This window comes from Phragmites australis, chromosome 8, assembly GCF_958298935.1.
Source record: "Phragmites australis chromosome 8, lpPhrAust1.1, whole genome shotgun sequence".
Taxonomy (NCBI): domain Eukaryota; kingdom Viridiplantae; phylum Streptophyta; class Magnoliopsida; order Poales; family Poaceae; genus Phragmites; species Phragmites australis.
This window is the reverse complement of record NC_084928.1, coordinates 36,368,257-36,384,035: the sequence shown is the minus strand read 5'-3', so window position 1 is coordinate 36,384,035 and position 15,779 is coordinate 36,368,257. Positions and strand designations below refer to the sequence as shown.

Here is a 15,779-nt window from a genome sequence, read left to right as displayed (position 1 = left end):
ATATCTTGAAAGAGCAAGAGTGGTCATAAGTTCAGGATGCAAACCTGGCCCACTTCTCCCAGAGTAAGTTGCAATGTCTAGCTACATTCACCATGTCACGACTCCTGCAAGCGTAAAATCCTACCAGATATAGCATCAGTGATTTCGGCATCTTTTTCCAGCATCAGGGGTCCGGAGCACTCTTACTCCCTTGGGGAAGTTGGTTTCAGCTTTGTCTGCTGCTCTCGCAGTAGCAGCAGACAGCACCTGATGCTGATGTTGGGCAACCAAAGCTTCAATGCTCTGTGTTAGAAATAAAGTACGATAAGATCGAACACGAGACACGATTTTTACGTGAAAAACCCTTACGGGAAAAAACCACGGGCGCCAATCGACGATCTTCACTATATCAGGGATGTGTACAATGCAGGGGATTACAATGAGCGTCTTTACTCTCCTTGCATCTTACAAGATATATTTATAGGGGTGGACACATACGACTCTAATCTAATACGGACTGTTCCGGAATATAGGCCGAAGGCGTCCCTTGTCTGGCCCAACAAGAATTCGGATCACAATCCAACAAACTCCACCTTAAGACGAATTCTATCTTATAGCAAATAAAGAATCATCAATAAACTCCCTTCAATAATAAATATCACCGGCACCAAAAGTCTCTAGAACTCAAACTGTAACACTAACTAAATTTGAGCTATGCTCAAATTTAGTAGCAGGAACTGGCTTTGTCATCATATCAGCAGGATTATCATGAGTGCTTATCTTGCATATTTTAATATCACCTTGAGCAATGACATCTCGAATATAATGATACCTCACATCAATGTGATTTGTTCTTTCATGAAATATTTGATCTTTTGTAAGGCAAATAGCACTCTGACTATCACAGAATATATTAATACAAGAATTATCTCCACAAAGCTCAGTATACAAACCTCTCAACCAAACAGCTTCTTTGCATGCTTCAGAAATAGCCATATATTCAGCTTCAGTAGTTGATAAAGCAACAGTAGCCTGCAAACACGCTTTCCAACTAACAGCACAACCACCAACGGTGAAAACATAACATGTGAGAGATCTCTTCTTATCCAAATTACCAGTATAATCTGAGTCAACATAACCAATAAGTCCATCTCCAGATTTTTCAAACTACAAACAAGCATTAGAACTACCACGCAAATATCTGAAAATCCACTGAACAGCTTTCCAATGCTCTTTGCCAGGATTAGCCATGAACCTACTAACAACACTCAGTGCATGAGATAAATCAGGACGAGAGCAGACCATGGCATACATAAGTGAACCAACTGCACTAGAATATGGAACTTTAGACATGTACTCAACATCATAATCTGACTCAAGACATAGAGCTGAAGATAATTTGAAATGTGTAGCTAATGGAGTACTCACTGGTTTTGCATCATGCATATTGAAACGACGAAGGACCTTCTCAATATAAGCTTGCTGACTAAGATATAATTTGTCAGCTTTCTTATCTCTAATGATCTCCATGCCAAGAATTTTCTTTGCTGCACCTAAATCCTTCATCTCAAATTCATTACTCAACTGTGATTTCAATTTGGCTATTTCTGATTTATCCTTTGCAGCAATCAACATATTATCGACATAGAGAAGCAAATAAATAGCTGAACTATTAACAGTCTTCAAATAGACACAGCTATCATAATTAGAACGCTTAAAACCATTAGAGAGCATAAATGAGTCAAACCTCTTGTACCACTGTCTAGGAGACTACTTCAAACCTTAAAGAGATTTCTTTAATTTACAGACAAAGTCTTCTTTTCCAGGAGTAACAAAACCTTCAGGTTGATCCATATAAATATCTTCATCTAACTCCCTATGTAAAAATGCAGTTTTAACATCTAATTGCTCAAGTTCATAATCACGCATAGCAACAATACTGAGTAAAGTGCGAATAGAACTATGCTTCACAACAGGGGAGAAGACGTCATTATAATCAATACCTGGAATCTGGCTATAGCCTTTAGCAACCAATCTTGCTTTATACCTTGCTGCTTCATTAGGGGAAATACCCTCCTTTCTTTTGAAAATCCATTTGCAACGAACAGGCTTCTTCTCTTTTGTCAATTTGACTAAATTTCAAGTACCATTCTTTTCAAGTAACTCCATCTCATCTTACATTGCAGTCATCCAATTATTATAATCAGCTGAAGTAATAGTCTCATTGTAATTAGAAGGTTCTGCATTACCTTCAACTTCTTCTGCACAACTCAGAGCATAAGCAGCAATATTACACTCCTCAATTAACCTCTTGGGTGGATTAATTTGCCTTCTAGGCCTATCAACTGCAATAGAATATTTTGTAGGCTGCACAACGGATGAAGGATGTGAAACACTAGATGAATCATGATCAATAAATAAATTTTCAGCAATAGGTGTATCTTGGACAACGGTATCTGGTGTACTTTCTGCATTAATAAAATGCTCCACCTGCACGCTAGAACTCTGCTGACTCTGAACAAGAGCATTTGGCAACATAGCAAATTCATTAAAGACAACATTCCTGCTAATCACCATCTTTTGTGTTGCAGGATTCCATAATTTATACCTTTAACACCAGATTTATAACCAAGAAAGATGCACTTAATAGCTCTAGGCTCCAATTTACCATTATCAACGTGAGCATAAGCAGGACAACCAAAAACTCTCAATTCTGAATAATTAGCTGGAGAACCAGACCATACCTCAATTGGAGTTTTCTTATCAATGGCAATGTTGGATGATCAATTAATAAGATAGCAAGCAGTAGAAGCGGCTTCAGCCCAAAAACGTCTATGCATACCTGCATTAGACAACATGCAACGGGCCCTCAAGATGATAGTTCTGTTCATACGTTCAGCTACACCATTTTATTGTGGAGTACCAGGAACAGTGTAGTGCCTCACAATGCCTTCAGACTTACAATATGAATCAAATTCATTAGAACAAAATTCCATCCAATTATCAGTGCGAAGCTTCTTTACCTTCTTTTCAGTTTGCCTTTCAACCATAACCTTCCACTCTTTAAATGTTTTAAATGCTTTTGATTTATGCTTCAAGAAATAAGGCCAAACTCTTCTCGAGTAATCATCAATAATAGTTAACATATAACGAGAACCACCTAGTGAAGACCTACGAGATGGTCCCCATAAATCAGAATGCACATAATCAAAAATACCTTCTGTTGTATGAACTGAAGTGTTGAATTTCATCTTCTTATGCTTGCCAAAAATACAATGCTCACAAAATTTCAGCTTGCCGATACTATGTCCATCAAGAAGACCTCTCTTGCTCAATTCTGCCAAACCAAGTTCACTCATATGCCGAAGACGCATATGCCAAAGATTAGTAGCATCAGAATCTGATAATGAATGTGAACTTACAGCGGCATCACCTGTGATTGTAGTGCCTCGGAGATGATATAAATTGGCAGACTTTAAATCACCTTTCATTACAATAAGGGAACCTTTTTTCACCTTCAAAATACCATCTCCACCTGACCAATCATACCCTTTATTATCAAGAGTACTCAAAGAAATAAAGTTCCTTTTCATACCTGGAACGTGCCTCACATCTGTCAAGGTTCTAACAATGCCATCATGCATCTTTATCATAATTGATCCAATTCCAATAATTGGATATGGGTTATCATCACCCATCCTAACAGAACCAGCATCTTGAACAGAATTATAAGTGGTGAACCAATCTCTATGTATGCATATATGAAAAGACGCAGCAGAGTCAATAATCCATTCATCACCACTACTAGCACATCCAGCAAAAGCAACGAGAGTCTCTCCATCTCTCCATCAGAACTATTATCAGAAGTAGCAACAGATGCTTTACCTTCTTCAATAGATTTACCTTTCCTCTTTTCTTTATTCTTCAACTTGTAACATTCAAATATGTCATGATTATTTTTCTTGCAATACCTGCAGAATTTTTCTTTTCCTCTGGACTTTGAACGATCCCTGTAACCGTTCGAACTTTTATCTCTTTGGCTATTATGCGAATTCTTCTCCTTTGTCCTGCCACGCACAATCAGACCTTCTCCATTGGAAGTAGAGCCATCAGTAGACATCATCTGTTTCATCTTTTTCTTGGCATGCAAGGTCTCATAAACTTCTTTCAAAGTTAGTGTATCATGACTGTATAATATAGTATCTCTGAAGTTTGCAAAAGAAGTAGGTAATGAGCACAAAAGAATAAGACTCAAACCCTCATCATCATATTTTACCTCCATAGACTGTAGGTCAGCAACGATCTCCTTAAAGACCGAAAGATGATTCAACACAGAACCACCTTCCTGTAATTTGTGCGTGAATAACTTCATCTTCAGATGTATTTTACTGGTCAGATCTTTAGACATGCAGATTGATTCCAGCTTTAGCCATAAAGCAGCAGCGGTTTTCTCCTGCAAAACCTCCTGCAAAATATTGTTTGATAAATGAAGATGAATTTGTGACAAAGCCTTACGATTCTTTCTCTTTTCTTCATCGGACCAAGACTTTTGATCTTTGTTTCCAAAATTATTAAGCGCATCATCCAGATCAGCATGCGCAAAAATAACCCGCATCTTTACTTGCCATAGAGAAAATCTTGTATCACGATCTAGCAGCGAAATATCATATTTTAAAGAACCCATGGCGAAGAATAATCAGCAACAAAATAGCTTATGTGTACCAAGCAATAAACCGTAGAAGTCCTGGTACACAAGCTAGTGCGTATAGAAATTTCTGGCCAAAACAGATCTGTGAGCAAATCCCGGTGTGCTAATCTGTGTGCACTTAGCAATATCCGGACAAAAAGACTTGATGCAATACGGTCAGACTTCACGTGGGCACGCACAAATCACGTTCTGGATTGATTTAGGCTGACCGGGATCTTCTTTGGCGGATGGGATCTGCGCAGGCCTCCTCTGGTGTCGCTCGGATCAGAGTGAGGTGTCTCGGTACTTGATCCGTCGGTTTGATGTCAATACGGCAGCGCGAATCCAAATCGTAGACGATACAGCAAAATTCCCAAACTCAAGAGGCAGCTTCGGACAGCACGATCTGCAGCAGGAGACGTTGAAATCTCGACGAGAGGTGACAAATCGCATGCACAACCGTGAGCGGCACGGTCCGAGGCGGCGGCGTGCGGCGACGAAGACCGATGGCACCAAATCGCGTGAACGCAGATGCAGGCTCGAAATTTGTGACGAACCAATTTTTTTTTCTAATCTCGTGTGTTTGATCCGGCTCTGGTACCACTTGTTAGAAATAAAGTATGACAGGATCGAATATGAGACACGATTTTTACGTGGAAAACTCTTGCGGGAAAAAACTACAGACGCCAATCGACGATCTTTACTATATCAGGAATGTGTACAATGCAGGGGATTATAATGAGTGTCTTTGCTCTCCTTACATCTTACAATATATATTTATAGGGGTAGACACATACGACTCTAGTCTAATACGAACTGTTCCAGAATATGAACCGAAGACGTCTCTTGTCTGGTTCAACAAAAATTCGGATCGCAATCCAACACTCTGATTTTTCTTGATTTCTCCAGCAAATTCGTGATTGATAATTGCATTTGTTGGTTCCATTACAGAAAGAGCTAGCTATGGAGTTGGTCTATGTTTAAGCGAGTTCGCTCGAAATTGACTTATTTTGATTTAGTATCATCTCGTTTATAGTTCAGAAGCAATGTTTTTTCTTTTTCTTTTTTAGATGTTCAGAAGCAATGTTACTACTGAGCAAACGAGTCGAGCCAATTGACACAGGTCTAGAATTGAATGTGTATGCAATGTAGTCTAGTTTGTATCTGTGATTCTGTGATATGTGCGTGTCAGAGGTAAGAACTCAGACCTGGATACGGAGTAGGTGACAAAAGAAGAGAGGGTGGAGAATGGAGACAAAGAAACGCAAGCCTCTAGTCTAATAAGGTGGGCGTCGCCATCGGGAAACCGAGGCCACAGGATTACCTACCCTTCTCCGAAATCTCTCTCGTGTTGCTGCGTCTTCTCCCCCTCATCTTCTTCTCCAGCCTCCAGGTACGCCATCCCCTCCTCCTCATCTTTTTCTCCAAGATTTGGACGTCTTGACAAAGACAATCTCCAATCTCATCTGAATTACCACTCCCAATCAATTCAATCCAACTGCTCCACCTCTTGTGCTAGCCAAGATTCAATTTTTACTTGTTTCTCGGAGTTTGCGACCAAATTTCAGTCGAATTGTACTGCGGTGGAAGCTAAGAATAACTTTCAACACTCCTTTTTCATGGAAGCATTTTCGATAGCAGCCTGGGAAATTTGAAAGCAGAGGAACTTGAAAATCTTCCAGAGGAAATCCTGTTTTGTAAATAATGTTCTTCTCCATCTTAATAGAATGCATAACTCCCTTAGTTCCTCTGTCTCCTCTTGGATTAGTTCTGCTGTATAGTTGTACTTTCTCCTTGCCGAGTGGTTGTACAGAGTTGTGATTGTTCGAGAACCTTGTTTTATTTAATATATAAAAATGCAGCAGTAGGGAATTCCCCTACTGTACTTCTTAAAAAAAAAGGATTGTTTCCAATGGCTAACCATGGCTGCGGAATCCATCTTATTGGTGTTGATGTTTCAGCTAGGCCATGGCTTCCACCGTCTCCTTCTCCCCCGCCAATGTTCAGATGCTCCAGGCTAGGAGCGGCCACGGCCATGCGGCCTTTGGGAGCTGTTCCGCTGTTCCAAGAACCGGGTCAAGGCTGCGCTCCACGGCCGTCAGGGTCAGCAGCGAGCAGGAGGCCCCGGTGGCCGTCAGGGCGCCGTCCGGGAGGACCATCGAGGAGTGCGAGGCCGACGCCGTCGCTGGGAAATTCCCTGCTCCCCCGCCGTTGGTCAGACCAAAGGCCCCTGAAGGAACACCGGAGATCAGACCCCTTGTATGCGCCCACTCGATTTGCAATGTCAATTTTGCTTCACAGTGTAATTGCAAAAATCTGAATTATAGAATCTTTTTTTTTCATGAATTGCTCAGGACATGACAAAGCGCCCTCGTCGCAACCGGAAATCACCTGCTCTTAGGGCCGCGTTCCAGGAGACAAGCATCTCACCTGCCAATTTTGTGCTCCCATTGTTTATCCATGAAGGTTGGTAGTGAGATATACATTTACACGAATGGGGAATACATTTGAGATTTGATACATCGAGCTTTGTCGCTGATGGTCTGCAGGAGAAGATGATGCTCCTATTGGAGCTATGCCGGGGTGCTATAGGCTTGGGTGGAGGCACGGGCTTCTTGATGAGGTATTGGGAGTATAGGGATTAAATCAGATTGTAACTGTATATTCTGATGTTCTTCTGCATGAATTTGTTGGAGAAAGATAAATATATGATTTCACAGCTTGGATCAATAGTCTTAAGTAGCTCTTCAAACCTGTCCTCTTATATGCAGGTTTACAAGGCACGCGATGTTGGTGTTAACAGCTTCGTGCTCTTTCCAAAAGTTCCTGATGCATTGAAGGTCTTTTAACGAATAGTATAACTAATCTCTTGTTTCTTTGTGTCTTTGGAGTGACTCATACTCTTTTTTCCTCCAGTCTCCAACAGGAGATGAGGCATACAATGATAATGGTCTGGTTCCACGAACAATCCGGTTGCTCAAGGATAAGTTCCCTGATATTGTAAGCTTTGTACCCCTCAATCAAAATATGTTGTGGCTTGCATCGATGTTGCTAATAAATTTTAAAATTGTATAATTGGTTTAGGTTATCTACACAGATGTCGCGTTGGACCCTTATTCATCTGATGGCCATGATGGTATCGTGAGGGAAGATGGTAAGGAAAATGGTCACCTTTTGACCTTGATCTCCTCACAAAGTATGACATATATGATTTGTGAACATTTTCATCCAATAGTTATATTGAACAACAACAACAAAGCCTTTTAGTCCCAAGTAGTTATATTGAAATACTTAAAAAGGTTATTAACAGTATTAGATGATGGACAAGAAAAAAAATAGGTGGTCCCCAACAATAATTTTTTTTAGCTCCAGCTAATTGTTGACTTGTTTCCATCTTGAATCAGGAGTAATTATGAATGATGAAACAGTTTATCAGCTGTGCAAGCAGGCAGTTTCACAGGTGGTCCACCTCTTATCTTGATATTGTGTTTGGTCATGATGACACAACTGCAATAGTTCAGTAACAAAAAAAAAAAAAAATCCATGACTAAATAGGCTCGTGCTGGTGCTGATGTCGTGAGCCCTAGTGATATGATGGATGGCCGCGTTGGAGCACTCCGTGCTGCTCTGGATGCCGAGGGTTTCCATGATGTCTCAATTATGTCCTACACTGCAAAGTATGTCTCCAATGTTCTCCATGTCGCCATCTCATTTGCATGCCCCATATATGTCATCATGTTACACTTCTAGTGTGAATTCAATGATGCATCTGTAATTTTTATTTTTGCAGGTATGCTAGTTCATTTTATGGTCCCTTCCGAGAAGCTTTAGATTCAAATCCACGTTTTGGAGATAAGAGGACGTATGGAACTGACACTGAAGATACCATTTGCATCAAGTATACAGTTTTCATTGCTTGATATCTAAATGTTTGCTTTCTCTTCATTCTGAAGTTATCAGATGAACCCAGCCAACTACAGAGAAGCCCTCCTTGAAACTGCAGCAGATGAGGCAGAAGGAGCTGATATTCTTCTAGTAATGCTCTTATATAATAACAGTGGCTTGTTATTATTTATGTGTTGCTCTAAAACTTTGGTTCCCATTTGCAGGTGAAACCCGGATTACCATACTTGGATGTGATTCGACTTCTTCGGGATAATTCAGCGTTGCCGATTGCTGCTTACCAGGTTAGGTCATTGGCTAATCCACACTGCTGCGAAATTTTCCCTTTCATTTCGACAAAAGGTTGATTTTCCTTGTTTGTTGTCAACTGTCAAAGTCCACTGCCAATGCCATCAGTCTTTCCAATTGCCATTTAGCATAGCACTATACTGCACATAAAAAATTCATTCTTTCCAATTGCTGGACACCTGACTGGTAATCTAATATTCATTACCTCACAAAAACCTCTCTTTTTTCTCCAGATCACATCGCAGTCGTATATTATTTAATGCTTACTTTAAATGCCATATGTTAAATCATTTTGAGCACGATCACTTCACACTCTACATCTGCGCACATGCGACTGGGCATTGATGTTTATGGTACTGTTCAACAAGCATGAACTAGGCTCTTTTTGCTCAAAGATTTTGTATCTCTGTTCTGTGTTTGCATGTGTTATGTGTTATCTGAAAATGCATTTGTTGGCATAGCGCGTCAATTAAGAAGGTAAACAGATTTTAAATCGCTGAATGTCAGATAGACCAGTTAACTCGTGATTCCAAGGCCGTACCAAAGTTTTCAGTAACTCGATATAATCTTTGCTTCCAAGGCCTATGTGCCAGATTAAGTTCTCTGAAATATTTGGCTTTCGTCGTTGAATGAACCTAATAATTCCGGCCTTTTTTTCTGATGGATCCTTCAGGTTTCCGGTGAGTATTCCATGATCAAAGCTGGCGGAGCCCTGGGCATGATCGACGAGCAGAAGGTGATGATGGAGTCGCTCATGTGCTTGAGGCGAGCCGGCGCTGACATCATCCTGACGTACTTCGCCCGTCAGGCTGCCACCGTCCTGTGCGGCATGAGTTCGAAGTAAATCAACTCTGGACACGCTGAGGAGCTGATCAAGCCGGCCACCATTCTTGGCGTTGCGTGCCACGCGACATGGTGAGACGAGGCTGGTTTTGCTGTTGCTTGCTGCATCATTTGTGTAGTTCAATTGATTAGTACTAGCTTGCAAATAGTTTGCGAGGATGATTTTGACTCCAACTCTCCGAGGCCTTCAATAATCCGTGAATGATTTGCCAGGGAATAGTTATGCAAAAATCTACAAATTTTTTCAGTTTTTTTACTAACCTCCCTATTGCTGAACAAGTACCAACCACTCGATCAATTGATGAATCAAAGTTGATGAACTTTATTGTTATCCGATCCCTTCGTTCTTCGTTCTTCGTTCTCCTGGTTGATGAGGGCTGCCTATCACCTTTGGCGCTTCGTGGCAGTGACTGCTGTGATGTCCTAGGACTCTTCTTTGAGCTTACGGTTTGGCATCGGAGCAGGGCTTCGTCTATTGAGTTGTCGGGCTGTCTTGTTTGAGATGCTAGTAGGATATAATTGCTTGCGGTATAGCATTATTTGGTGTGGATGATGTTTGCTATGTAGTTGTCGGGTTATAGCTACTTTCTGTACCTTCTTCGTACGGTTGTTATGGCGGGTTTGCGGTTTTTTTCCTTTCTTCTTGTCTTGCGTGTGAGCTGAGCTTCGCTGGTCTCGAACCCGATTTTTCTTATAAAATAGGTTACTCTTTCTTCTTAATACAATGACACGTAACTCTCTTGCATGTTTGATAAAAAAGTTAATGAACTAGAGCTAGTTGAACTAATGGATAAGAAGAGCTGATTACCTCTCATAAGTGAGTCTCTACTATATAAAACACGAGTCGGTTTCTGCATCATCTCTTCCCCTATTTTTCTCCATCTCATAAAAACCATTAAAATTTAAATAATTTACTTATTTTTGTCATCCAGTTTTCCTGTCTCGTTACCAGCTACGGATACGTGACTTGTTTTACTAATATAAAAAAAAGAATTTAGGAGGGAAAATTAGCGGATAATCTTCTTCGTTTTTTTCGAATCTTATCTGTATTAAATTATGATATCATTCCTGACGTATTCATTCGACGACGCTCCTATAATATTATCACACCTAATATTTATATTTTTATTGTAACTCACGGTATATAGCCGGTGTATGTTAGCCGATCTCACATGGGATGAATCGCATGATGAGACCAACTAGAAGCAGGTTTCTCGGTTGCCGTAAGAAGAAACGATGATCCAAGCAGCACAGGCCCCAATGGCAGAAGATGGATCGCATGGAAGGATGTGTCAGCAGTAACGCTGAAGCACTACTGATCGGATCTCGACTCGAGTTACTTACACCGGTAACGAAGCAGCTAATGCTAAACCAATACAAGTTGCGAAACGGAAGCAACAGCTGGGCCTGAAAGGTGAAACGGACACAAACACCCAAGGATCCCTAATTAAAATGAAAGGCTCTAGCTCCCTCCCAGGTCGAGTATGAATGAATATGATAGAGATTCACTGCCCTTGTCGAGTACATGCATGGAGTAATTAAACTTATGGTTGTCTCTTGTCGATCTGTATCGTAGTAACAAGCGACTTGCTATTCTTCAGCTCATGAAATCGTGCGGTGCATGTTCTTTCTTCTTTCTCGGTCACACTCTGATCCCGTTGTGCTCTCGCTCCGCATCAGCCCTAGCTATCTATATCCACAACTCATTGTCACATTAATCACTCTATTTTTCTCATTCCACCACCAACTATTAACCCACAACACTGACACCGCCACTGTCATCTTGCTGCACCGTCATACCATAGCCCACCGCAAGTCTAGCCTTCATTCCACATCACTTCTAGTCATCTCCGACATCACCCCACCACCATGCTTCTAACCACTTTATTTTCCTCGTCCCGCTGCCAATTGCCCGCCAACTCCTCGCCCATGGCACCGGCACTTACATACAATAGCCCACCGCCGACTCAACCTTCATTTAACCTCGAGGTTGCAGGTGAACTCTGAGAATCCCGAATCCAAACTCCCGCCTCTAAACTTGTTGGCACTATTATGTTAGTCTAAGGTCCTATTTATTTCCACCCTTGATTCTAGATTGTGAATTATGAAAACTCATATTAAATAGATTATGTTATAATCTAGATATATATTTACAGAATCTATTTCTAAAATCTAACCATTTATTTACAGAATCCACGATCAACGCAAAGAAACATCCTAAACTCTCTCCCCCTCCCTCAAACTCGCTGGCACTGTCGCGTTGGTCGGGAACGGGGAAGCCTCTCGAATCGAATCCGTAGACCGTATCCATGCCATCGAGCTTGCCGTCCCAGCCCTAAGCATGTGACATTGTCCCCTGGAATGTTGCCACCGGAGTCCACTGTACTTCCTCGTCGTCCCTGCACGCATGGCCCATGGACTTTAAGGTTTATGATTCGCTTCTCGCCCTCGAATCAGATCACGCCTGCTGTTGATCTAAACAACGGCGATCGATCGATTAATCATGGTGGTGCCGATTAATCTGCTCCCCAGAGTTATGCTAATCCCAACTCCGACAAATCAAGATGCTACAAATACACTACAGATACGGTGAGAAGAGAGCCACATGAACGATGAAATAGTGAAGAGCTACTGAAGAACTAAAGAAATCAGAATCCGCAGAGCCTTTGAATCCAATCTGATAACCTCAAAAGAAATCCAAAACTACAGTAAAAAATAGTGCAGGAAGAAGAAGAAAGAAAGAAGCTACTACAGTGCAAGATGTACTGACGACGACACTGATGGGTGCACCGAACGTCCGGGCGTGGAGGTGCCGACCGATGGAACAGCAGCTACAGGGCCTAGTAGTATGGTGGCGGCGGCGACGCGTACGACACCCCGTAGACCGCCAATGGTGGCGGTGGCGAGGCGTACGACACCCCGTACACCGGCGGGAACGGCAGCTTCCCGCCAGGTGCTGACGGTGGCGGCGGCGAGGAGTATGCCACGCCGTGGACAGGAGGGAATGGCAGGCCACCGCCGGGTGAAGATGGCGGCCAGTGCTGGTTGCCGTGGTCACCACCATGGTCCCCGTCGCCGCCCTGAGGTGGCGGCGACCAAGAACCTGGAGAAGATGGTGTTCCCGGGGCCGGAGGGTGGTAGCCTGGTGCCATGGGCGTGGATGGCGATCCTGGTGCGCCGGGAGCCGTGGGCGTGGATGGCGATCCTGGTGCGCCGGGAGTCGTTGGCGTGAGCGGCGGCCAGACGCCGCCGGGGTGCTCAGTGGGTGGTGCTCCCGTGGGTTGACCGGAAGGTGCCCACCCGGACGGCGGCTGGTAGCCGGAGGACGGAGGCGAGCCATGGGATGGTCCAGATGAAGGTGGCATTGACGGTTTGGTGCTGACGCCGTCGGTGGGCGGCGGCATCCAAGAGCTCCCTGGTGGGGACGGGTATGACGGAGTCGTGGAGCCTGGCGGCGGCAATGGCTGTGAAGGACTGGCGGACCCCGACCCAGGCGGCGGCGATATGAAAGAGTGCCTCGGAGGGGAACCTCTCGGAGACGCCGGCCCGGTGCCACCTCCGCGCCCGCCCATACCAGTGGGGCTGGTCGGCGCTGCCTGGCATTGCGCCGTGCTGCAGTCGAACGGGGCACCCGCCGTGGCGCACTGTGCCGGCGGCCGCTGCGCGGGAGCGCCAGGGATGCAGTTCCACCTTCCGTCCGCCGTCGCCGCCGCGCACCCGGGCCGCGAGGTGAAGAAGTTGTCCTCGTAGGTGAAGTTCCTGAGGCTTCTTTGCAGCCCGCACACACCCGCCGGCACCGGCCCCTTGAGGAGGTTGCCCGCCACGTTGAGCTGCTCGACGGCCGTCATCCCGGCGACGCTCCCCGGCAGAGGGCCCTGGAGGTGGTTGCCGCTGACATCGAACACCGTGACCTGCCTGAGCAGACCCACCTGCGGCGGAATGCAGCCGGTGAGCTCGTCGTCGATGAGCACGATCTCGTTGAGCGTGTTGGCCATCCTCCCAATCGACGGCGGGATGCAGCCGCCGAGCCTGTTGTGCGCGAGCACGATGACCGAGGCCGGCGAGTTGCCAAGATTCGCCGGGATGGGGCGCGTGAGCCGGTTGTTATTGAGTATGATGGCGTCGAGCCGGCGGTCGAAGAGCGCCGGCGGTATCGGCCCCTCGAAGTCGTTGTACCTGAGGTCGAGGTACCTGAGCGACGGCAGCGTGAGCACCACCGCGGGGAAGGGGCCGACGAAGCGGTTGTTGCTGAGGTCGAGCTCGTGGAGGAGGCGCAGGTGGCGAAAGGTGTCCGGCAGGACTCCGCAGAAGCGGTTGGAGTTGAGGTGGAGCAGCGAGAGGTCGGGCAGCCCCCGCGGCAGGTCGGGCGGGAGGTGCCCGGCGATGTCGGCGTGGTTGAGGTCAATGCCGGCCACGACGAGCACGCCGTCCGCGGGATGCGGCGCGCAGTAGATGCCGCTGTAGGAGCAGACGTCGGGGCCGACCCAGTTGGCGGTGAAGTTGGCCGGGTCGGAGAAGATGGCGTTGCGCTTCCACGTCTGCAGCGCGGCGTACGCCGCGAGCAGCCGCGGGTTGGTCGGCTGCGACGCTGCCAGGGACGCGAGCGCCACGAGGAGGAGCGCCAGGCATTGGGGGCGGCGCGTCCCCGTGGAGACGAGAGGGGCCATGGGTGATGAGGCCGGCAACGCGGCGGGGGCCGTGAGGTTTAGGAGAGGGGAGAGGGGAGTGAAGTGGAGGCAGGTGGCAGCTAGAGGTGTCAGGGGGATCACATGGCAACGCGGAAGCACTGAGGGCTCGCGGTGGGCGGCGGGTTTACGGCCGCCTGGCCTGTAGCGAGCCGAGGCACCGAGACGTAACGGGATCACCTCACTTTTAGAAGGTAAGTGACTAGTACCTTCTAAGACCATCTCTAACAGTTTCTCTTCAGGGACTAAAATCCCTTCACGACGGGATTTTCGTTCCCTTCAGCGCTCCAACGGTTTCCCTTCATGGTTCCCGTCACGACGGGATTCCCAGGATCATTCCCTTCAGGACGGGATTCTCTCTTCTTTCCCTTCACGATTCCCCTCGAGGGGAAGCTGTTGGAGATGAGAGAAAATAAAGGGAATGAGAACAGAGAAGGGAATCGGGAAGGGAACAAAATAAAGGGAATATGGTTGGAGATGGTCTAAGCCAGCTGAACAGTAATATTACTACAGTAAACCGGTATACTTGATGCTACAGTGTTTTTATAGTACCATGTGAATAGCAACATTATTATAGTATTTAGCTCTATCTCTGCATATTGTTCTACGTCAGAATATTATTCACATTCTCACAATTTAATGTTCACCTTCAACTTCACAAATCAGAGGATTTGAATCCGATGCTTGTGCTGTTGGGTTAGGTGGCTCGCGCAAGATGTCGTTTCGCGCAGAGCATTTGAAGATTGGACATGACTAAATACTGACCGTATATGCTATAAGCGGATAGCATACACACTCTTTATTAGAAAAATACTTAATTAATTGTTTTTCTAATCAGGTAAATTGGCATCCGCACGCAGAGCACGCCTGCGATATCACTGAGAAAAAACGAATTTCTGTATCCATAGGCAAAAATCATATGTATTGAAAAAAGTATTTTATATACTATGAAAAAGCATTTCATATGCTGTGAAAAAAGCATTTCATTTGACCATCTTTTACATTTTTAGTAATCCTAACAAAGACTAGCAGGATAATGCAGCAAAGAAGAGAGGCGTATCCAAGCAGTCCAGAAAATCCAAAAAGCAAATTGTTTCAATTTGCAAAACTCAAATCCATGTAAACTCATAAAAAAAACATATTGGTTCCAAATTACAAGCAATTCATATGAACATAGAAAAGCATATTATGTGAATTTGAAAAGCAAAATTAGCATAATTAGGTACAGATTTGAGAAACACATTTCGACGAATAAGCAATTTTTGTAAAGTCATGAGCAAGTTTTCAAAAAATTGTAAACAAATTATAATACACATAGAAGTATTTTTGTATATAAAGTTGATGTTAAAAAAAATATCATCAAAATATACTGAACTGGGGTCTAGTTTTGAAGC

At 44.5% G+C, this 15,779-nt stretch overlaps 2 protein-coding genes across 4 annotated transcripts; one reads left to right on the top strand and one right to left on the bottom strand.

The window, feature by feature from the left end:
* The first annotated feature begins 5,613 nt into the window (after positions 1-5,613).
* Positions 5,614-10,033, top strand: LOC133927344 (delta-aminolevulinic acid dehydratase, chloroplastic). 3 transcript variants are annotated; one of them, XM_062373767.1, is made up of 13 exons: positions 5,614-6,059; positions 6,632-6,925; positions 7,021-7,132; positions 7,216-7,289; positions 7,438-7,506; positions 7,583-7,666; positions 7,751-7,820; positions 8,071-8,126; positions 8,222-8,343; positions 8,457-8,528; positions 8,620-8,701; positions 8,776-8,853; positions 9,531-10,033. In XM_062373767.1, exons 2-13 carry the CDS (start codon positions 6,635-6,637, stop codon positions 9,699-9,701), a joined length of 1,281 nt encoding a protein of 426 aa, XP_062229751.1. In that variant the 5' UTR covers positions 5,614-6,059; positions 6,632-6,634; the 3' UTR covers positions 9,702-10,033. The 3 variants fall into 3 exon arrangements, with proteins under 3 accessions (XP_062229751.1, XP_062229750.1, XP_062229752.1); XM_062373766.1 differs by having other exon boundaries at positions 6,628-6,925; XM_062373768.1 differs by lacking the exon at positions 5,614-6,059 and adding an exon at positions 6,066-6,249 and having other exon boundaries at positions 6,628-6,925.
* A 1,869-nt stretch (positions 10,034-11,902) lies between these two features.
* Positions 11,903-14,527, bottom strand: LOC133927343 (leucine-rich repeat extensin-like protein 7). Its single transcript, XM_062373765.1, has 2 exons — positions 12,471-14,527; positions 11,903-12,099 (listed from the first exon to the last, which is right to left on the bottom strand). The coding sequence occupies exon 1, from the start codon at positions 14,365-14,367 to the stop codon at positions 12,541-12,543; it is 1,827 nt and encodes a 608-aa protein (XP_062229749.1). The 5' UTR covers positions 14,368-14,527; the 3' UTR covers positions 11,903-12,099; positions 12,471-12,540.
* Positions 14,528-15,779: the final 1,252 nt, after the last annotated feature.

Excerpts from the sequence above, each read along its gene's own strand:
- LOC133927343 (XM_062373765.1), bottom strand. The coding sequence starts at position 14,367 with ATGGCCCCTCTCGTCTCCACGGGGACGCGCCGCCCCCAATGCCTGGCG.
- LOC133927344 (XM_062373767.1), top strand. The coding sequence starts at position 6,635 with ATGGCTTCCACCGTCTCCTTCTCCCCCGCCAATGTTCAGATGCTCCAG. Across the intron at positions 6,926-7,020 it reads CACCGGAGATCAGACCCCTT|GACATGACAAAGCGCCCTCG; the intron begins GTATGCGCCCAC and ends TGAATTGCTCAG. Across the intron at positions 7,821-8,070 it reads TGGTATCGTGAGGGAAGATG|GAGTAATTATGAATGATGAA; the intron begins GTAAGGAAAATG and ends ATCTTGAATCAG.